The following is a 22,697-nucleotide window of genomic DNA, read 5'->3' as shown; positions in this document are numbered from 1 at the left end:
ATTCAAAGTGTTGGTGCTGACCTTTAACACCCTAAACGGCCTTGGTCCAGCATACCTGAAGGAGTGTCTCCACCTCCATCGTTCTGCCCGGACACTGAGGTCCAGAGCAGAGGGCCTTCTGGTGGTTCCCTCGCTGCAAGAAGTGAGGTTACAGGGAACCAGGCAGAGGGCCTTCTTGGTAGTGGCACCCGCCCCGTGGAACGTCCTCCCAGCAGATGTCAAAGAGAACAACAACTACCAGACTTTTAGAAGACATCTGAAGGCAGCCCTGTTTAGGGAAGCTTTTAATGTTTAATAGACTATTGTGTTTTAATATTATGTTGAAAGCCACCCAGAGTGGCTGGGGAAACCCAGCCAAGTGGGTGGGGTATAAATAATAAATTATTATTATTATTATTATTATTATTATTATTATTATTATTACTATTATTAACATACTAGGACTGCTATTTGCTTGTCATTATGGTTTCATTTACTATATTTGTATCCCACTTTTCCTCTGGACCCTTCTCTGTTTTGTCCTCAACAACAGCCCTGTAAGGTAGGATAGGCTGTGACGGAGCAAATAGCCTGAGGCTAGTCAGTGAACTTTGTGGCTGAGTGGGGTTTTGAAGCAGGATTCAATCCTCTAACCCAGGCTTTCTTAACCTTGGCCCTCCAGATGTTTTTGGCCTACAACTCCCATGATCCCTAGCTAGCAGGACCAGTGGTCAGGGATGATGGGAATTGTAGTCTCAAAACATCTGGAGGGCCGAGGTTGAGGAAGTCTGCTCTAACCATTGCACAGCCGGTCAAACTATTGGAAAGGTCCTCCTGATTTCTGATTCTTCCGGTCATTTTAGCCATTTCGGCATAGTCCATCAACTTCATCCGCCATTCTTCTCTGGCAGGGACTTTATCTTCTTTCCATCTCTTCCACCTCTCCTTTTATCGCCCTACTATCCTGCTCTAGTGTGCTTATCTGTGGCTGGACACACAAGCCAGCAGGGGACTTTCCTCCCCTGCCCAACCTCTGTGTTTGCATGCCAAACTTTGCACCTGCCAGGTGGGTCTTAAGGTTAATGCCCAGGTAGAAATGAAAGAGAAAGCGAGGGCGCTGCCTCCAAATTGCAGCAGGATTATAAACTTAAAGCTCCGGTGGTGATGATTTCCTTTCAAGTCTTGAGCCGGAGTAATAAAGAGCAAAGATCAGCGTGGTTTTTTTGGCTGCTTTGCGGCGTCTGCGTTGCCCAACCAGCTATGCCTTCGGAGGAAATGTGTTCTCAAGCTGATTTTTGATGACTCATCGGTCCTGAGTCATGCCTCCCTAAAACCGCCGTGGAAAAGGCCTGCTAGCTCTCAGTGCCCAGTTCTTCCCAGTACAGTGGTACCTTGGTTCTCAAACCTAATCCGTTCCGGAAGTCCGTTCCAAAACCAAAGAGTTCCAAAACCAAGGCGGGCTTTCCCATAGAAAGTAATGCAAAACGGATTAATCCATTCCAGACTTTTAAAAACAACCCCTAAAGCAGCAATTTAACATGAATTTTACTATCTAACGAGACCATTGATCCATAAAATGAAAGCAATAAACCATGTATAGTGGTACCTCTAGTTATGAACTTAATTCATTCCGGAGGTCCGTTCTTAACCTGAAACTGTTCTCAACTAGAGGCGTGTGTTCACTAATGGGGCCTCTTGCTGTTGTTGCGCTGCTGGCACACGATTTCCATTCTCATCCTGAGGCAAAGTTCTCAACTTGAGGTAACTCTTCCAGGTTAGTGGAGTTTGTAACCTGAGGCGTTTGTAACCTGAAGTGTATGTAACCCAAGGTACCACTGTACTCAAAATGGAAGCGTAACCCTCAAAACAGAGCATGTTCAGCTTCTGAAAAAGGTTCGCAAACCAGAACACTTACTTCCGGGTTTGCAGTGTTTGGGTTCCAAGTTGTATGAGTGCCAAGGCATTTGAGAACCAAGGTATTCCTGTACAGAGTCACCCACCCGCTCAGTGGACAATTGGTTGCTTGTGGCTTGGTCTGAGATCAGAGGCGAGTGCAAGCCAGCATTCCTCAGGCTTAAGGGAGTTGTAGTTCAAGATCTCTGGAGATGCCTGGAGTTGGGGGTGGCGGTTATAGGATTTGGGGGCGGCTGCACCAGTTCATGTTCCTCAGCAAGTCTGGAAGGTGCTTTTAATAAACGTATCTACCTGCTTCTCTGGACACGCGTGGCGCTGTGGGTTTAACCGCAGAGCCTAGGACTTGCTGATCAGAAGGCCGGCAGTTCGAATCCCCGTGACGGGGTGAGCTCCCATTGCTCGGTCCCTGCTCCTGCCCACCTAGCAGTTTGAAAGCACGCCAAAGTGCAAGTAGATAAATAGGTACTGCTCCAGCTGGAAGGTAAACGGCGTTTCCGTGTGCTGCTCTGGTTCGCCAGAAGCGGCTTAGTCCTGCTGGCCACATGACCCAGAAGCTGTACGCCAGCTCCCTCGGACAATAAAGCGAGATGAGAGCCGCAACCCCAGAGTCTGTCACGACTGGACCTAATGGTCAGGGGTCCCTTTACCTTTACCTTTACCTTCTTCCTTGGCCACATTAACAGCATACATTTAAAACAGCACCATGCCGTTTTAAACAGGCATGGCTTCCCCCCTGCAAAGAATTCTGGGAGCTGTAGTTTGTTAAGGGTGCTGGGAATTCTTAGGAGGCCCCATTTCGTACCCTCCAGTGCATCAAAAGGGAAAAACCAGGACGCCATATTCTGGGGTGTCGTATTCCCTTTTTTTCCTAGCGAGAACATGAGGGCCATTTTGGGTGCTGTGATTTCACGCTGCAATCTCTCCCTGAAAAAGTGCTTTTCAGGCATGGCGCCTCAAAATGCACAAGATCGCAGCCGCGGGGAAAACGCTGAGGAAATAGTGCAAGATCACGGCGCCCTAAATGGTGAGCGGAGCTGGCGAGCTGAGGGTTCGATCCTGCTGGGTGCTGCTTTGCCTGCGACAATCCCTGCAGGGATTGAAACTCAGGTCCCTGCACCTGGCAGGATCGCAAGCTCCACTCTCCAGCTGAATAAAGTTCTCGGTGCCCGGTCTCACTTGTTTGGCTTAAACCTCCCTTCTCTTTGACCTTCTTTTCCAGAAACTTCGATGCTCTGAGCAAAGAAAACATCTACGAAAACAACCAGTTGGTAAGATTTTCCAGTTCTGCTTCCTGCTGTGACGTCATGTTTTCTGTGCCCTCAGGGTGCCTCTCTGCCCCTCCTCTCTGCCCCATGCTTTGGCCCTGGACAGATTAGATCAAAACAAACGGACCATAAATTAAGACAGCGTGCCAAGAAACTTAACCCTTCTTCCATTCTGCCTGCATCTGGCAGCCTTTGGGTCAATTCAAACACTCCTCCATCTGTACCTGTTTAATCGACGTTTGCCACTTTGTACAAAAGGCTTGGCAATGTGCCCTGAATCGAACCAAAGGCTGCCGCTCGTTTGCCATGTTGCCAGAGAAGAAAATCAGGAATTTGTTTGAGCCGTGGGCTAGTGTAGAAAATATCCTTTACTGTTCAGGACATAGAGTGCCGCCCTTTTCTGTCCGAGCTCTGAAAAACCAGTTCTGCAATATTTCCAACGTGGTCAAGTGCAGCGAGGGAAAAGCTAGACACCAGGGGTGTCTATTGGCCAATGCCTGTGCCGTCACCAACACTCATACACACCCAGATCCTCAAGGCGGTTTTGCAAGTTTATAATTTGTTTGAGGGGGAGAGGTGAAGGATTGAAGAATAAGCGTATCCACGTGGATTTGGGGAAATGTGTCTCTGTGAGGCAAGTGGAGAGGCCGGACTAGGACCTGGGAGAACAGGGTTCAAATCCCCACATGGCCATGAAGCTTCCTGAGTGACCTTGGGGTTCAGTCACTGCCTTTCAGCCTAACCTACCTCACAGGGATGTTTTGGGATTAAATGAGGAGGTGGAGAACCATGCATGATACTTTGAGCTCCTTGAAGAGAAAGGTGGGGTGGAAATGCAATAAACAAACAAATAAAAAAATACTACACACATACACCTTTTTCTGAGGACTGTGGAACAGCATAGATGGCCCTCCTTCCTGTTTTATCTTCACAGCGGCCCTGTGAGGTAAGTTAGCCATAGATTTGCCCAGTAGGCTTTGAAGACAGAGGTCCTTTGGCTGGGTCGGGACGATATGGGGGGCAACTACCATCTCTTGCGGGGGCGCAATTAGTGCCAACACCATCTGTTAAGAGTTTGGGTGTAATCTTCGACACCTCCCTTTCCATGGAGGCGCAGATTTCAGCTATACTATAACGAAGGCAGCATTTTTTCATCTCTGCCAAGCTAAGCAGTTGGCTCCTAACCTCTCTCGCCCTGACCTAGCCACTGTGATCCACGTGACGGTCACCTCCAGGCTTGATTATTGTAACTCGCTCTACGTGCGGCTGCCCTTGAGACTGACCCAGAAACTCCAGCAGTTGCAGAATGCCGCGGCGAAACTCCTTACGGGGTCCTCACCGCAGGATCACATTCACCCAGTGCTATACCAGCTGCACTGGCTCCCGATGGGATACAGGATCAGGTTTAAGGTGCTGGTTTTAACCAGCCCTATACGGCCTAGGACCCTCATACCTACGGGACCGCCTCTTCTGGTATGTCCCACAGAGGATCTTACGGTCTTCAAACAAAAACATATTGGAGGTCCCAGGCCACAGAGAGGTTAGGCTGGCCTCAACTAGAGCCAGAGCTTTTTCGGCTGTGGCCCCAATCTGGTGGAATGCTCTGTCACAAGAGACTAGGGCCCTCTGGGACTTGACATCTCTCTGCAGGGCCTGCAAGACAGAGCTGTTCCACCAGGCCTTTGGCCAAGGCACAGCCTGACCCCCTCCTTTGGTAATTCTTCACAGAACTCTAGCCCAATAGTTGCTATTAATTTGATTTGAACCAATTTTATAATGAATGGATTTTAGAATGCTGTGGACGCGGTCTGTTTAATGGGGGACGCGGGTGGCGCTGTGGGTAAAAGCCTCAGCGCCTAGGGCTTGCCGATCGAAAGGTCAGCGGTTCGAATCCCCGCGGCGGGGTGCGCTCCCGTTGCTCGCTCCCAGCGCCTGCCAACCTAGCAGTTCGAAAGCACCCCCAGGTGCAAGTAGATAAATAGGGACCGCTTACTGGCGGGAAGGTAAACGGCGTTTCCGTGTGCTGCGCTGGCTCGCCAGATGCAGCTTTGTCACGCTCGACACGTGACCCAGAAGTGTCTCCAGACAGCGCTGGCCCCTGGCCTCTTAAGTGAGATGGGCGCACAACCCCAGAGTCTGTCAAGACTGGCCCGTACAGGCAGGGGTACCTTTACCTTTACCTTTATTACTTTAATGTTGTTAGCCACTCTGAGCCTGGCTTCGGCTGGGGAGGGTGGGATATAAATAAATTATTATTATTATTATTATTATTATTGGCTTCATGACTGAATGGAGAGGGTAGGATTTGAACCTGGGTCACCCCGGTCTCAAACCTTTATTGCCATACAAACAAAATTCTGAAAGGTTCGGTACAACAGAATCACTCAGCAAAATCTGCATCTAACGATTAAAATACTGTTGTGCAACATTCGCGAATCCTCACTGCGTGTTGCAGAAACCTGGCTACTGTCTGCAAGATCACCCCAGTCTCCAATCTGACCCTGCTATCCTTGCACCTCGCTGGCTTCTATATTTTATTTTTTTGCAACCTCTCCCTAGACTCTGCCTTCCCATTTGGAAACTGGACCGTGCCCTGCTCATTCGCTTGTGTTTACCGAAAATTGCATTTCTGGATCACTGCATGCATGGTGGTGGGGGGAGGGAGCTGTTGTCTTGCACAGATGTTTCCCAACAGAGGCACGGCATTCGGACCACCCATCTGGCTCTGTGCTGGCTCCAGAAATCTGAATGTGGGCTGGCTGGATGAATGAATGAATGAATGCATTCAGAATGGAATGTGCCTTGTGAAGAAGACGGGCTTCAGATTTTGCAGCTTCTTCAAGGAGAGCTTCCTTGGCCTCAGCCCAGAATCAGTTCAGCACGAGCCTCAGAAGCCTCATCCTCAGCCTGCCCTTGCCAGAGAATATTTCCATGAGGACTAGTGACTTGACCCTCCGCTGAGCGCTGGGATGATGCCACAAAGAGGCCACTCTGACATCCCTTTGCCTCTGGGCTTGTTTTGCCTCTGATTCCTGAGCCCCGAAACCAGGCCTTAATTCAGCTAAGCATGGGGGTGCTTCATTCCCTTGTGGGAGACTTTTTGGGGGCCTCATGCTTGGACTGGGCTGGGCCAGAATAGGCAGAAAGGCATCTATACAAACAGACCCCATACTTCCTGCTGGCAAGGAAAATACATTATCATACTCCACAGCAGGGTGGATTTGTTTTAACTCAAATCGATTTAAATCAAGATTTAAATCACTAGTCAGTAAGGCTTGATTTAAATCACTAGTCAGTAATAATATAATAATTTATTATTTATACCCCGCCCATCTGGCTGAGTTTCCCCAGCCACTCTGGGCGGCTTCCAATCAAGTGTTAAAAACAATACAACATTAAATATTAAAAACTTCCCTAAACAGTAAGGTAAGACTTGATTTAAATCTCTCTTTTTTTTACAGAAAGACTCATTCTTGCTGGTATTATCTTAATATTCACAACCAGATGAAGGTTTCATTTTTGAAATAATAAATTTTCAGAGTAGTTTTTACAGTTATAACAAAAATTGCTGATTTGGTTATAATACATAGATAATTATGAAATTATTTATAGGTAGGTAGCCGTGTTGGTCTGCCGTAGTGGAAACAAAATAAAAAAATTCCTTCCAGTAGCACCTTAGAGACCAACTAAGTTTGTTATTGGTATGAGCTTTCGTGTTCATGCACACTTCTTCAGGCTTGTTTGCCTCGATTGACTACCATCTCCAATTTTGTTCATACAATATTCATTTATTTTATTAGCTGTATCTCCACCATATGTTTCTATTCAAGAACTTTGAAATAATACAGGTTTTATACACACACACACAGAGCATATTTTTCACTCTATATGATGCACCAGAACATAAGATGCACCTAGTTTTGGGAGGAGGAAAACAAGAAAAAAAATATTCTGAATCTCAGTAGCCAGAACAGCAAGAGGGATCACTGCGCAGCGAAAGCAGCAATCCCTCTTGCTGTTCTGGCTTCTGGGATAGCTGCGCAGCCTGCATTCACTCCATAAGACGCACACACATTTCCCCTTACTTTTTAGGAGGGAAAAAGTGAGTCTTATAGAGCAAAAAATACGGTATATATGTTGTTAGAACATTATTAGCCATACGTTGCCTCTTACTGCTTAAGTTGGTCTGTGTTTGCAACACAGGGTATTTTTTTTGTTACATGCAACCTTGACCAGCAGATCTCTTCATTGCCTCCTGCGGTTTCCTTCATCCTGACACCCTCCAGCTGTTGTTGAATTCCAGCCCCCATCAGCCTAAGCCAACATCTGGAGAACATCAAGCTGGGCTGGGCTAGCCCACTTGCAGTATAGCCATTAAGGGACGCCTCTCATCCGTCCGTACCTGACCCTGCTGAACCACAGCAAGACGTGGTTGCCGGGGCTGTGGGAGGTCTCTCTTCTCACCCAAAGTTCTTATTTTCTGCCCCCCAAAACATGGTGGTCACCCCATTGCCGTAAGCCCTGTATATTTACATTTTGTTCTTTAAAGCAGTTGGGTGAAAGCAAGCTGCTGTATCTGTGACTTGCCATTAAAGCCTTAAAAAGAAAAAGAATGCAATAAGAGATAAACCTAAAAAGATGGTGAAAGAAGAATGGGAATGTTTAAATAATGACCTAGGGGGTAAGGGTTCATCAATAAAGACCTGGTTATGTTTAGAATGATACCGCATAGGGAAATGTTCCCTGATACCAAGATGAGGGATTCTTTGGAATGCAGATAGAGAGAATTGATAATAATAATGATCTGTTGTGACCTTGACGGAAGCGTACAATAGACGAGCCTTCTTGTGTTTTGGCTCATTTTCCTCTTCCCCCCTTTTTTTTCTTTCATTTTTTCCCTTCCTCCTTCTTCTCCTCCTTTCCTTTTTCCTTTCCCATAATAGCTTATGTTTTATGCCATGTACAGTGGTACCTCTGGTTATGGGACGCAGGTGGCTCTGTGGGTTAAACCACAGGGCCTAGGACTTGCCGATCAGAAGGTCAGCGGTTCGAATCCCTACAATGGAGTGAGCTCCCATTGCTCGGTCCCTGCTCCTGCCCACCTAGCAGTTCGAAAGCATGCCAAAGTGCAAGTAGATAAATAGGTACCGCTCCGGTGGGAAGGTAAACGGCGTTTCTGTGTGCTGCTCTGGTTCGCCAGAAGCGGCTTAGTCCTGCTGGCCACATGACCCGGAAGCTGTACGTTGGCTCCCTCGGCCAATAAAGCCAGATGAGCGCCGCAACCCCAGAGTCGGTCATGGCTGGACCTAATGGTCAGGGGTTCCTTTACCTTTACCTACCTCTGGTTATGTACTTAATTCATTCTGGAGTTCCATTCTTAACCTGAAACTGTTCTTAACCTGAAGCACTAGTTTAGCTAATGGGGCCTCCCGCTGCCATCGGAGCACGATTTCTGCTCCCATCCTGAAGCAAAGGTACTATTTCTGGGTTAGCGGTAACCTGAAGCGTATGTAACCTGAAGCGTATGTAACCCGAGGTACCACTGTAGATTTTTTTAGCTTTCCATTATTATTATTATTAAGGGTTTTTCTTTTGTAATTTTGGTTGTTTATATTTATATGTATTTGTTTAAAGCAAAATAAAAGTATAAAAAAAGAAAGAAAGAAAAAGAAAAAGTCAGATATTGTTCTCTGGGAAAACGAGGGGAGGGGGAGTCTAGAACAGGCCAAGCATTAATACAAATCGGGAGGGGGGTGGACGCAACCAGGAAGCTGATTTTAAGATCTCTCTGCTCAGCTGTGTAAAACTGTAATGGATTCAAGATGGTGGAGCTTCGTGGAAAGTCGCCAGTTGAGACCCAGGAGGACCACCTCCCACCAGCCTTGGCTGCAGTGGACAGATGGAAACAATGGTCTTTGACTTAGTGATGTTGTTGCTTTTGCTGTTGTCATTTATTTAAAACCTTGCTCTTTCATCCCAGAGTTGCCTTTACTAACAACAGCAGGCAGGCAGCCCCTGCTTCTCAGGCTGGCAAACTTACCGTCCTTTTCCGTGTAAAAGATTAGGTTCATTTTTACTTTAAAATCATGCTAAAAAGTGAGGGTCGTCTTATACATGGATAGTGCATAGGGTGGACGTTTGATTGGCTCTTAGCAGCTATTGTGCATGTGATTGGTCGCTGCATCAACGGGTTGTGTTGATTGGCTGACGTGGCGAGGGGACAGACGGGAGGCGGATTTTGCGACACGCGCAGGTGACCGATTTTCTGCATTCCCCCCTTAAAAAAAGTTCAACAACCCTTGGTAAACCCCACTCCCAAGGAAAGCTCAACGACTCTGGGCAATCGTCCCCCCAAAAAGCTCAACAACTTTTTGCCATCTCCCCCCATTTTCCGAAAATCCAGTCCCCCAAATAAGGGGCGTCTTATACATGGAGGCGTCTTACAGACAGAAAAGTACGGCAAATGGTAGGGCACACAAGGAAAAAAGAGGAGGAAGGGAGAGGAAAACTTTCCCAGTGAGCTCCAGAATCAAGCAAATTTATTTCTTTGATTTTAAAAGAATTTTAGGGCCAGGCACCCTCGCCAAAGGGGGGGATTCCACGCAGATGCACAGATGTAGGGGTGCAAATATCCAGAGTGTGGGGGTCAGGTAGGATTGCTATGAGGAATTATGAAATATGGAGCAAGCCATTTGTGTCAGCAATGAAAGCATTGCCTTGACTGGGTTTGATTCATTGACAATAGTTTCTGCTTGAATCCCACAAGCCTCTCCACCTCTGCCATTTGCTTTCTCTACACCCGACAGGCACGTATAAGCATTCCAAATACAGTGGTGCCCCGCAAGACGAATGCCTCGCAAGACGGAAAACTCGCTAGACGAAAGGGTTTTCCGTTTTTTGAGTCATTCCGCAAGACGAATTTCCCTATGGGCTTGCTTCGCAAGACGAAACGTCTTGCGAGTTCTTGCGAGTTTGTTTCCTTTTTCTTAAAGCCGCTAAGCCGTTAATAGCCGCTAAGCCGCTAATAGCCGTGCTTCGCAAGACGAAAAAACCGCAAGACAAAGAGACTCGCGGAACGGATTAATTTCGTCTTGCGAGGCACCACTGTACACAGATCAGTTGCCGTTGCTTCATTAGGCATCCTGAGTCATAAAGATGATAGTTAGCTTTGATGTAGCTATTGTTAGTTTTGTTAATCTAAGGGCCGGGAAGAGAGCTCACAAGGAGATGGTAAATCCTGCCTCTCCTGTTTATGATCTCCAGGGCTTCCTAAAAGCATTCCTCCTTGTTTCCTCTTTTATTTTCTCTGGACTACTGTGCATGCTCAAATTAGCTCAAATTAGGTAATGCAAATAAATACAATATCTTAATCTCACACATTTTTACAGCAAAAGTAATGTAAAAAACCACAAACAGCTGTACATACCATATGTAATATTACAGGATAGTGGATCTTATAGCATAATAATAATAATAATAATAATAATAATTTATCATTTGTACCCCGCCCATCTGGCTGGGCTTCCCCAGCCATTCTGGGCGGCTTCCAAAAAAAAATATTAAAATACTCCAATACATCAAACATTAAAAGCTTCCCTGAACATAGTATAGTAGTGGTTGCAGTAAGCAGCGACTGTTACAAAACAGGATTAGATGGACAAGCACAATATTGGTTTGAGTAACAGGTGTTGGCAATCTACAGATACAAAATTTATTTCCTAAAGTGACCCATATGGCACAAGAGAAGTAAAGCAGTCCATGCTCAGATGTTATACGTGTAAACTCATACATAAATGTATTCAATTTTCAGCTCTAAAGTAATAGTAAAGGTAAAGGGACCCCTGACCATTAGGTCCAGTCGTGGCTGACTCTGGGGTTGCGGCGCTCATCTTGCTTTACTGGCCGAGGGAGCCGGCGTACAGCTTCCGGGTCATGTGGCCAGCATGACTAAGCCGCTTCTGGCCAACCAGAGCAGCGCACGGAAACGCCGTTTACCTTCCCGCTGGAGCGGTACCTATTTATCTACTTGTACTTTGTGCTTTCGAACTGCTAGGTTGGCAGGAGCTGGGACCGAACAATGGGAGCTCACCCCGTTGCGGGGATTCGAACCGCCGACCTTCTGATCAGCAAACCCTAGGCTCTGTGGTTTAACCCACAGCGCCACCAGCACAAATTCAAAATTTGTTTTTCAAAGTAATCCACTTGGCCCACAGAGGTAAAATAAACTCCCATCAGCAGGATCAGTGGTCAGGGATGATGGGAATGGTAGTCCAAAAACAGCTGGAGACCCAAGTTTTGGAGCTCTGCTTTAGATCTTGTAGCAAACCATAGTTCAGCTTTGTAAACCGTGGCTTGGCCTGGCCTCTCATTGGTTTGGGATTTCAAAACAAAGCAACAATCAGGTCTCCTTATCTCCTCTGTTTGCGACCGATAGGCTTTCAAAGTTGCCGAAATGGAACTGGGCATCCCGGCCTTGTTGGACGCTGAGGACATGGTCGCTCTCAAAGTGCCCGACAGACTGAGCATCCTCACCTACGTCTCCCAATATTATAACTATTTCCACGGACGGTCGCCAAGTAAGTAACTTTCCCTAACCCCTTCCTTTTCTCCTGCAGATCTTTTGTCTGAAAATAGATCCGCAGCTGGCATGAACGCTTCAAAAAACAACAACTAGATGGAACTAGATGGAAGTGACAGCTTTCAATCGCTGTGTTAGTCATGGCTGGGTGTTAGGAAACCCCTGTTTCCCCTCACAGAACTAGTTTCCAGAGTGGTTTAACCATTGACCCCTCTTCCCAATGAACTCTGGGAACTGTAGCTCCGTGAGGGGAAACGGGGGTCTCCTAACAATGCTCTGCACCCTCAAAAAACTACAACTCCCAGGGTTCTTTGGGGGAAGTCATGATGTTTTAAAGTGGTACCCATTGTGCTTTAAAAGTATGGCGGGAGGAATGTGGTATTCATTGCATCTGGGCTACTTATTCCCCTGACAGCCCAGTGAGATCCATTAAGCCAGTCTTCCCCAAACTGGGGTTGATGGGAGTTGCTCTCCAAAACATTTGGAGCTCCCAGGTTTGCAAAGGCGGTTGTGTTACACTGAAAGATTGCAGCCCCCTGCTTATTAGATCTATTAGTTTTCTGCTGACATTTTCTCAGTTTAGGGCATTCATCTATAATAATAATAATAATAATAATAATAATAATAATAATAATAATAATAATAATAATAATAATTTATTTATACCCCGCCCTCCCTGGGCGGCTAACTACAGTAAAATTACAGTAAAAACATAATGGGGGGGGGGAGCAATTTAAAATACAGGTTAAAATGCAATTTAAAATGCAGCCTCTTCAAAACCATAAGGGGAGGGAAATATAAGGGTCAGACTAACCACTTTAGGTCACTCCTGCTTCCTGCTTCCGTCCTGAGACTTTTTTTGCCTTCCTTTCCCAACAGTTGGAGGAATGTCTGGCATAAAACGCTCTTCTTCCGTGCCCAGCGAGGAGCCGACGGGGAAGAAGGTTGTTTCTGAACCGGTGGCCCCCAGCAAGCCCCCGCGAGTCCTGCCGCCATCCGAACCCAAGACCGTTCCAGCCTCTCGCAATCTGGCGAAGGAGAACTCACCGGTGGCAGCGGTATGGACCCGCCATCTTTTGCCCTAGAAGCTAAATGGAGGGGCAGGGGGCCTGTCGACAACAATTGGATGTGATGTGGGTGGTGCTGTGGGTTAAACCACAGAGCCTAGGGCTTGCCAATCAGAAGGTCAGCGGTTTGAATCCCTGCGACGGGGTGAGCTCCCATTGCTCGGTCTCTGCTCCTGCCAACCTAGCAGTTCGAAAGCACACCAGTGCAAGTAGATAAATAGGTACCACTCCGGCAGGAAGGTAAACGGTGTTTCCATGCACTGCTCTTGTTCGCCAGAAGCGGCTTAGTCATGCTGCCAACATGACCCAGAAGCTGTACGCCGGCTCCCTCGGTCAATAAAGCGAGATGAGCACCGCAACCCCAGAGTCAGCCACAACTGGACCTAATGGTCAGGGGTCCCTTTACCTTTACCTAGCCAAGAATGGAGCTTTCACGTCTAGGGGCAGTGTATCTCTGGAAACCAGTGGCTTGTCCACTTCCTGGAGGCACCTGATTGGCTGCGGTGCGAAACGGGAGGCGGGATTAAATGGACCCTTTGAGTCGGGTCTCAGGTTCACTTCTCTCTTGCCTTTTTCTCCCCCAGAGACGTGTCTTAGCAGAGAGAAGCAACATGCGAAGCAGCAACTGCGCCACCTGCGGAAACCACGTCCACCTGGTACAGCGCCTCCTGGTGGAAGGGAAGCTTTATCACAGGAACTGCTTCAGGTACTGTTCAGGTGTGGCATTCGCACCTTGTTTCCACCTTTTCTCTGTTTGGGTTGCTGCTGCTGCTGCTGCTGTTTTTGGGTTGTTTTTTGTTTTTTAAACAAAATTTTATTAGTTTTCCAATTTTTAAAAAAAATATTCTCATTCGAATATAAAAAAAAACACCCCTCCCACCCCCACAGACTTCCCTCAGCTCCTCCCTCTGGTTTCTCAGCACATATTCTTCTCTGCATATTATAAAATTGTAAACATCCTTAATGAATCTCTCAATATGTTACCAGTAAAAAAATTGTGTATGTTTATTCCAAACCTGCCAAGGAGTCCAGTTCATTTTGTTGTTTCTTTAAATACAGTGGTACCTCGGGTTAAGTACTTAACTCGTTCTGGAGGTCTGTTCTCAACCTGAAACTGTTCTTAACCTGAAGCACCACTTTAGCTAATGGGGCCTCCCGCTGCCGCCGCACTACCACCACGCGATTTCTGTCTCATCCTGAAGCAAAGTTCTTAACCTGAAGCACTGTTTCTGGGTTAGCGGAGTCTGTAACCTGAAGCGTCTGTAACCTGAAGCGTCTGTAACCCGAGGTACCACTGTACTTTGTAAAAGGTTCCCATTCTTCTTTATTTGTTGTTTTACAAGGATCATTCTATTTCTGCCAGGAGATATTTGTTATTGTAATGCTGCCCTTTTTCGCCCCAGGTGCAAAGAGTGTTCTAGCACCCTGCAGTCGGGAAACTACAAAGCTGGGAGCCACGCCGGCACTTTTGTCTGTACCCGGCACGAGCAACCAACGCCCCTCCGGGATTCCTTGTCTTCCGGCGCGAGGGGTTTCCCCAGGGAGGATAAACCTCCCGCTCCTGCCTCCGCCGCACAGAACTACTTGAAGGGACTCGAATCCAAGACGCCGTCCGTGAAAATGAGCAGTGCCGTTAAATCGGCAGCTTCTGAGCCACCGAACCCTGGGAATTACAAAGGCAGCTCTGCGTCCGCAAGCTCAAGTCCGCACTGGTCAGACCTTACCGGGAACAAACCGGATTCTCTAGCTGTTTCCAGCCCTTCTCCGTCCCCACCGCGCTGGACACCATCGTCCGCCAAAACACAGCAGGCACGGGAGAATTTTTTCCAGGCCGGATCCGGGAGCTCGGGACTTCCTCCGAGCAAAACGGAGCCGGTTAAAAACCAAAGTTCTCTTCTGAATCCTCCTCGGGTCTCCGGGAGAACATCCTTTTCCGGGACCCACACGTCGGGGACCGGTCCGGATGTCGGCGAGAAGGACAGAGCACGGAACATCCTGATGCAGGCTTTGCCGGGGCTCCAGCCTTCCTCCAACAGGACTAGTGGCTTTGGCAGTGATTCGCCCAGCTCGACGGCATCCAGCGCGTAAGTGCATTTTTAAAAAATACATTTTTATTGATTTTTTAACATATTAATTCCAACGTTCATGCAACATAATTTCTCATCTTATACAATATTTTTAGATTTCCGTCAACATCTCCGATGATTTTCCGTTCTTTTATCCCTTATTATGCATTTCTTAATTTCCTATTACCTTTAATTATCCTTAACTATTAATTCTCCTCATTGTCTTTCTTGCATTATTTCAAAGAATTCACCTTACAAAACTTCTTGCAAACCTACTAGCGTAATCTGTTCAACACAGTTGCTTTTCAAATAGTCCATAAATTTACTCCAGTCTTCCGAGAATCTCTGGTCCCGAAGGTTTTGAATCCTTCCTGTTAATTTATCTAATTCTGCATAGTCCATCAATTTCATCCTCTATTCTTCTTTTGTCGGTAGTTCTTCTTGCTTCCACTTTTGTGCCAATAATATTCTTGCTGCTGTCATTGCATATAAAAACAACTTACCATCCTTTTTATTTATATCATCTCCTATAATGTCAAGTAAAAATGCTTCTGCTTTCTTAATAAATGTATATTTCAACATCTTTTTCATCTCATTATATATCATTTCCCAGAAGTTTTTCACTTTTTTACATTCCCACCACATGTGATAAAATGTTCCCTCTTTTTCTTTACATTTCCAACATTTATTACTTACTTTATACATTTTAGCCAGTTTCATAGGAGTAATGTACCACCTATATATCATTTTCTTCATGTACCACCTATATATCATCTTCTTATACTTATCATTTATATATAAATGATATACTTTTAAGGCATTGCATGCAGAAAATTTTAATCCTTCTTTCCACAATTTCCCCCAATCTCTAGCACACTTCGTATTTTTTGTTCCATAAGACGCACCTAACCATTAGACGCCCCTAGTTTTTAGAGGAGGAAAACGAAAAAAATATTCTGAACGAAACAGTGGATATATGATTTTTGTGGTTCATGCTGCAATGAAAAAATATATACAGTTTTACTTCCGCTTACGTATTCCTCCGGTTACGTAAACTTCGAGATAAGTAAGTGGCAAACCCGGAAGCACCGTATTTTTCGCTCCATAAGACACACCTGACCATAAGACACACCTAGTTTTTAGAGGAGGAAAACAAGAAAAAAATATTCTGAACGAAACAGTGGATATATGATCTTTGTGGTTCATGCTGTGGCCACAGACATGATATGTGATTTGACAGTGAGTTTGGGGTAGCCCAATGCAAAATCCTAAGAATCCATGTGGATCCGTGCTTTGTAACCATGTTTTAGCAGCATTGTGGCACCACAAACAGTGGATGCGTTATTTTTTGGTGCAGGCTATAGCCGTGGACATGCTATGTGATCTGATGGTGAATTTGGGGTGACCCAATGCAAAAATCATGAGGATCCATCATGGGCTTTTACCTCCCCTCTCCCAGGCAGCCTCCTTTAACCCTAGAGTCCCTTATCTCCCTCCCGATCGCTTGCCGATCAGCTGCTCAGCGGCTTTGTTTCAACACCCCCTTCCCTCTTTCTAAAAAAAAATGCAACTGGAAAAACGCTTGCCTCTCTGATTTGGGATCCTATACACTAGCAAGGCAAATGCGTGCATGTTTTACTGCGGTTGTAGAAATTTTAATTTGAACAAATTTCTTCTCTACTTCCCTCATGTTAAAAAAGAACTAAATAAATCACAGACTAGGTTTGGAAATTGGGGATGGAAGTTTCAGCCTTGCAATATACATTGTGGAAATTTTATGAATGCAAGTTTTTCTCTCTCTTTTTTTGCCAATTATTTTTATTGATTTTCCGTGATTTTTAACAAATGGTCACCAAATTAATACAAATTCAATTCAAATTTAAAAGCTGACTTCCCACCCCCTCTATTTTCCTTCCTCCTTCGCTGCTCTCAACAAAACAACTTTTCCAACTCTCATTTCAGAATACATCCATCCCCTTCTCCCTACGCATCACCAATTTCTGCTATGGCTTTTATACATTGTTATAACCTGTCCTCAGAATAGTTGAGTGGAGTAAATCCTCTTCTATCTATCTATAATAGCCGTTCATCAATTTTCAAACATTTCCTTCTGATACCTCTTGAGTAACACTTTGCCTGAGAAAAATAGATCTTGCTTCCTCCCAGACAAGTTCTTACCCAACGCGACTTAGTGGGCAGCTAGACTGGTGACTGGGAATGGCTGCCAAGCCAAGACCACATAGCATTGGTCCTGAAAGACCTACATTGGCTCCCAGTACGGTTCCGAGCACAATTCAAAGTGTTGGTGGTGACCTTGAAAGCCCTAGACGGCCTTGGTCCAGTATACCTGAAGGAGTATACCCCCGTTGTTCTGCCTGGACATTGAGGTCCACCTCCGAGGGCCTTCTGGCAGTTCCCTCACTGTGAGGTTACAGGGAACCAGGCAGAGGGCCTTCTCGGTGGTGGCACCTGCCCTGTAGAACACCCTCCCACCAGATGTCAAGGAAATACAGTGGTACCTCTGGTTGCGAACGGGATCCATTCCGGAGGCCCGTTCGCAACATGAAAAGAATGCAACCTGCAGCGGTGCTTCTGCGCACGCATGGGTTGCGATTCGCCGCTTCTGCGCATGCGTGTGACGTCATTTTGCGCTTATGCGCGAGCAGCGAAACCTGGAAGTAATCCTTTCTGGTACTTCTGGGTCACCACGGGACGTAACCTGAAAGAAGGTAACATGAAGTGGACGTAACATGAGGTATGACTGTAGACAACTATCTAATGTTTAGAAGACATCTGAAGGATGCCCTGTTTAGGGAAGTTTTTAATGACTGATATTTTAATGTATTTTTAATCTTTTGTTGGAAGCCGCCCGGAGTGGCTGGGGAAACCCAGCTAGATGGGTGGGGTATAAATAATAAATTATTATTATTATTATTATTATTATTATTATTAGCCCTGGGAGGGGTTGGTGGTCAGCTGGATGTTGTCCGTTGTCCATCCCACTGGTCAAAGGGCTAATCTCCTCCTCTTGCCCTCAGCAGCAAGCCATCTCCAGCCACCTCTGGCACACAGCATATTGAGATGAAAAGCATCTCGGACTGGAAGCCTTCCAGGCCTGTCAGCATGCCAGCTGCCACGGAAGATCCACGGAAAGGACCCCGGGCTCTTTCACCCGCCCTTGAACGTTCACCCAAGGATCTGGGTGGCAAAGCGGGCGTCGGGGTGGCCCCCCAGAGCAGGCTCAAGGATCAGCCCCCCAGCAGACCTGCAGCTGATTCTGGGCATAAACTGGACGTTAAGGTCTCCAAAGGTAAAAAGTGGCCCTTGCTTTATTTACTCATTGCAGTGCATTTTTGTCCATTTATTTATTCATTTCATGAAATCCATACATCGCCTGAAGTGTATCTGAAGAAGTGTGCATGCACACGAAAGCTCATACCAATAACAAACTTTGTTAGTCTCTAAGGTGCTACTGGACGGAATTTTTTTATTCTATTCTGTCTGTGCTGCCCACATGGAGGGTCAATGTTCTGTGTGAGAGGTTTATAGCTTAGGGTTACCAGATGTCCCCGGTTCCCGGGGATAGTCCACGGATTTGCAAATCTGTCCCCGGACAAATTCCGTCCCCGGAATGTCCCCAGATTTGCAAATCTGTCCCTGGGAAACGTGGCAGTGGCAGCCTCAGAAGCCTGGAGCCAGCCTGGCAGCACAGTTGGCTCTGGCTGGCTTCAGGAGCTGCCCGCTGCCGTGGTGCCCGCCATTTTTCCTGTGCCACGGCAGTGAGCAGCTCCTGAAGCCAGCCAGAGCCAACTGCACTGCCAGGCTGGCCCCTCCTGGGCAGCGGCTGCCCGCCCGTGACTCCCAAGTCTCCCCTGATCCATCAAAACGAAGGGGGAAGGAGATTGGGGAAGGAGATTGGGGAAGACTCGGGAATGACAGGCGGACGGCACACAGTTGCCCAGTTTTTTCAAAAAACTGCACAGGGTGCGAAAGAAGGGCTTTGCACCTTTATACAATATGCATGTGTGCTTGGGCCCAGGGTCTTTTATAATAAATAATAAATTTTTATTTACACCCCGCCCTTCCCGGTTCAAAAACTGGGCTCAGGGGGGCTAACAACAAATTTAAAACACTTTAAAACACTTAATTATAAAAGCAGCATAAAATACAGCATAAAAACATGAATAACAATAAAATTCAAAAATAAAAAATCAATTAGATAATCCCCAGGGCTAGCTGGCTGAATTGGTCCTACTTGGGCCAGCGTGGAGGCCAGGGGAGAATTAGCTGTGGGGTCTCAGACCGGGTGATCTTCATAAAAGGGGAGGGGGAAGGAAGAGAAGGGAAATAAAAGGGTGAATTCAAATTAAAGGCCAGGCTTAATAGCTCTGTCTTACAGGCCCGACGGAAGGAGGTTAAATCCTGAAGGGCCCTGGTCTCATGGGACAGAGCATTCCAGGTCGGAGCCATCACTGAGAAGGCCCTGGCCCTGGTGGAGCATAGTCTGACTTCCTTAAGACCTGGACCCTCTAAACTATGGTTATTCATGGACCTTAAGGTCCTCTGCAGGGCATACCAGGAGAGGCGGTCCTGTAGATACGAGGGCCTCACCATCCCCACTACTGCCTCCCTGTTGCTACTCAGATTCATTGAAAAAAATCTGGTAACCATATTATAGCTGCCTTCTTATAGTCTCATTCGTGGATGAATTCTTTCTCCAGCGGGAGCTGCAAGCGTTGCGGAAGAGAAATCAGAAATGCCAGCGGACTGGAGGTCTCTGCTGAAGCCGGTGGCAAACAGGTGAGTAGGGCAGGAGAAGAGGGGATTTTGGTTGTGTGGAGAACATAATATTGTGTTTGTAGACACACACAATGGCGGACACACACAACAAAAGTGTGCCATAGGCAATATATGGCAAAACAATTGGTCGAGCAACCAGGATGGAATATTCCAGCAGTCAGGTTTGGAGCTTCAATGTCCCACGGAATAAATTGTTGAAAATTGAGGAAATGTATGCACAACTTAGTCTGCATAAATTGCATGGGTAAAATTCTGCTTTTATTGGCATGGAAAGTTGGTTGAATGAATGAATTTTTTTATGACGGCCACAGACCAGTTCCGTCTCACTTACAATATCAGGAAAATCATGAAACACACCAGGAATACATTGAATTGCAATTGGGTATGACAGAGACAATACAGATATAGTGGCAGTTAAAAAAATATATTAAATCTTGATCACTAAAATATAACCTAAAATTGTCGTTTAAAACCTTAATCAGCTTGTTCCCTAAGTTTTATGGCAGTCGCACAGAATTTGGCCACCCTTAGCGTGATCTCTAGATCCTTGTCCTCTACCAGGAGTTTTAGACATTGAAGTTCAGACCCATTTGGAGATTTTTGTATAACAGGAGTGATAAATACCGAGCATATATCCCCGTAGAAACAAGACACGAGAGACAATTTCTACCTCCATTAAGCCGCAGGGGCAGACTTGTTCCACGTATGGTTTACCCTCGAATCTGCCCTGCAATAAGGCAGATGGCAGAAAGTTGGTTTGTATTAGAGTAGGGTTTGCATTATTTGTCTAGCGCAGGATATAAACGGCTCTGTCAAAAGCCCTTTTAGGGTTGTTGGGTTTAGAGGACCCTGGGCTCCTTCTCTCAATGCTTGCTTCCCTCCTTTTGCAGAGTCCCTGGCCACGGTGACCCCAGAACCGCTCACAAACCTGCGGATGTTCACAAGACAGCTATTGACATAACTCTGAGTCCGGGACAGAAAGACAAAAAGCCAGTTCATTCAACAACCTCCCCGTCGAATCAGGAAACTGGTATGATAGCATTGTAAAGGCAGTGAGTGCAGCAGCAGGGCAGTTTGTATAGAATTTGGCATAGAAACTGTGATTTGAACTGCCTCAGCAAGTCTCCAGTCCTCATTGAGGCTGTCAAAAAACCTAAAAATGGGGGGTTTGTCCCTGTAGAAAGCCCAGACCCCACCCCCAGACCCCTGCTAATGCAGATTTAAGAACATAAGGAGAATTTGCTGGATCAGTGGCCATCTTGTTTTCACAGTGGCCAACCCAGTGTCTACAGAAAACCCTCAAGCAGGATTCAAACACAAGAGCCCTTTCTCCTCCTGTGGTATTCTCCTAGCCAGTAGCCACTGATAACAATCTCCTCCATGCATTTGCCTAATCCTCTTTCAAAGCCATCCCAGTTAGTGGCAGGGAGTTCCACAGGTTAACAGTGCACGGCATGAATAAGCATTTTCTTTCATCTGAAGCAATTTCATAGCTCACCAGTCATCTGCTAGACAGAACGTTATGCTTAGAAATATTTGGCCAGTCAACCAGCAGCATCTAAGGATGCTTAAATTGATCAGCTCCATATTTTAGACATTCAGATTCATAAAAGTGGGAAGAACTGGTTTGCTGCAGTAGCCCTGGGTGCTATCAGTGTGTCCATAGTGGAGAATTTGTGTGGTCGGGGTCTCAGAGGTAACTCTTGGCAGAATTAAGCAGTGTTGTGCCTGTTTTTCTTCCTTCATGTTTCACCCCTGGTTTTGGGATAGTTATTTTTAAAGGAAAAAAACAACCCATGTTATGCTTGTCTATTTGTTTTAATTCTGTTGTGTTCTTAACTTTTGGAAGTCACCCTGAGAAAGCTTTTGAAGGTTGGCATTTGAGTTACTCAAAATATGTAAACCTTAGGTTGGATGGACAAATGGGCAAGATTTTTTAGGAGGTGGGATTTCCACACCGGAAGACAGCTTGAAAAACTAATTGAGGAAACCGTTTTTCAAGATGTCTTCAAAGGAGCCCATTTCCTGCAGGTCTACCACTTCTGTGCATGAGCGTGCGGCAAAATCCCGGAAATATACCGTATTTTTCACTCCATAAGACGCACCCCTTTCCTCCTAAAAAGTAAGGGGAAATGTCTGTGCGTCTTATGGAGCGAAGGCGTGGTCCCTGGAGCCGAATTGCCCAGGGGCAAAAAGCAGATTGTGCTTTATTTTTTAGAAAGAGGGAAGGGGGTGTTGAAACAAAGCCGCTGAGCAGCTGATCGGCAAGCAATCGGGAGGGAGATAAGGGACTCTAGAGATAAAGGAGGCTGCCTGGGAGGGGGGAGGTAAAAGACCATGGATCCTCAGGATTTTTGCATTGGGTCACCCCAAATTCACCATCAGATCACATAGCATGTCCATGGCTACAGCCTGCACCAAAAAAATATCACACACCCACTTTTTCGTGGTGCAAAAACATGGTTACAAAGCACGGATCCACATGGAATCTCAGGATTTTTGCATTGGGCTACCCCAAATTCACCGTCAAATCACATATCATGTCTGTGGCCACAGCATGAACCACAAAAATCATACACCCACTGTTTCGTTCAGAATATTTTTTTTCTTGTTTTCCTCCTCTAAAAACTAGGTGCGTCTTATGGAGTGAAAAAATACTTCTGGGTTTGCCGCTCACGTATCCCAAAGTTTACATAAGCAGAGGGATACGTAAGCGGAGGTACGACTGTATATATTTTTTCATTGCAGCTTCATCAGCTGATCAGCCGCCAAAGAAAAAACTGCTGGTGCCTCCCGTGGATATTTCCAGTGGCTGGAGGTCCCCCAAGCAGCAGTGGGAGGATATTGCCACAACTAAGAAGGCCGAGGGGCTGAGCCCCTCCAGGAAGGCCGTTGCGCCCGGTAGGTTTCTGCCTCCTCGCTGGACTGGCTTGTGTGCCATGCTAAGCCACAGTTTAGCCTCGCTGTGGAGAACCTCTGACCTGTGGTCCAAATGTCGTCTCCAGGACTCCTTTATATGGCCCTTAGT

General features: G+C 46.3%; 1 protein-coding gene across 4 annotated transcripts in view; it reads left to right on the top strand.

Moving 5' to 3' along the window:
• The window catches only part of MICALL2 (MICAL like 2), a 47,179-nt gene that overhangs the window by 10,684 nt on the left and 13,798 nt on the right, over positions 1-22,697 (top strand). Inside the window, exons 2-10 of one of the 4 annotated variants that reach the window (XM_077918705.1) lie at positions 3,113-3,161; positions 11,593-11,734; positions 12,616-12,794; positions 13,388-13,509; positions 14,207-14,887; positions 17,911-18,179; positions 19,591-19,669; positions 20,560-20,699; positions 22,418-22,570. In XM_077918705.1, coding sequence (XP_077774831.1) covers positions 3,113-3,161; positions 11,593-11,734; positions 12,616-12,794; positions 13,388-13,509; positions 14,207-14,887; positions 17,911-18,179; positions 19,591-19,669; positions 20,560-20,699; positions 22,418-22,570 — 1,814 coding nt within the window. Of the gene's footprint in view, positions 1-3,112; positions 3,162-11,592; positions 11,735-12,615; positions 12,795-13,387; positions 13,510-14,206; positions 14,888-17,907; positions 18,180-19,590; positions 19,670-20,559; positions 20,700-22,417; positions 22,571-22,697 lie in introns of all 4 variants that reach the window. The other 3 variants (XM_077918704.1, XM_077918706.1, XM_077918707.1) reach the window with 3 other exon arrangements.

This window comes from Podarcis muralis, chromosome 14, assembly GCF_964188315.1.
Source record: "Podarcis muralis chromosome 14, rPodMur119.hap1.1, whole genome shotgun sequence".
Classification (NCBI taxonomy): Eukaryota; Metazoa; Chordata; class Lepidosauria; order Squamata; family Lacertidae; genus Podarcis; species Podarcis muralis.
Note: the sequence above shows the minus strand (reverse complement) of the source record. Positions and strands in the feature narration are given on the sequence as shown.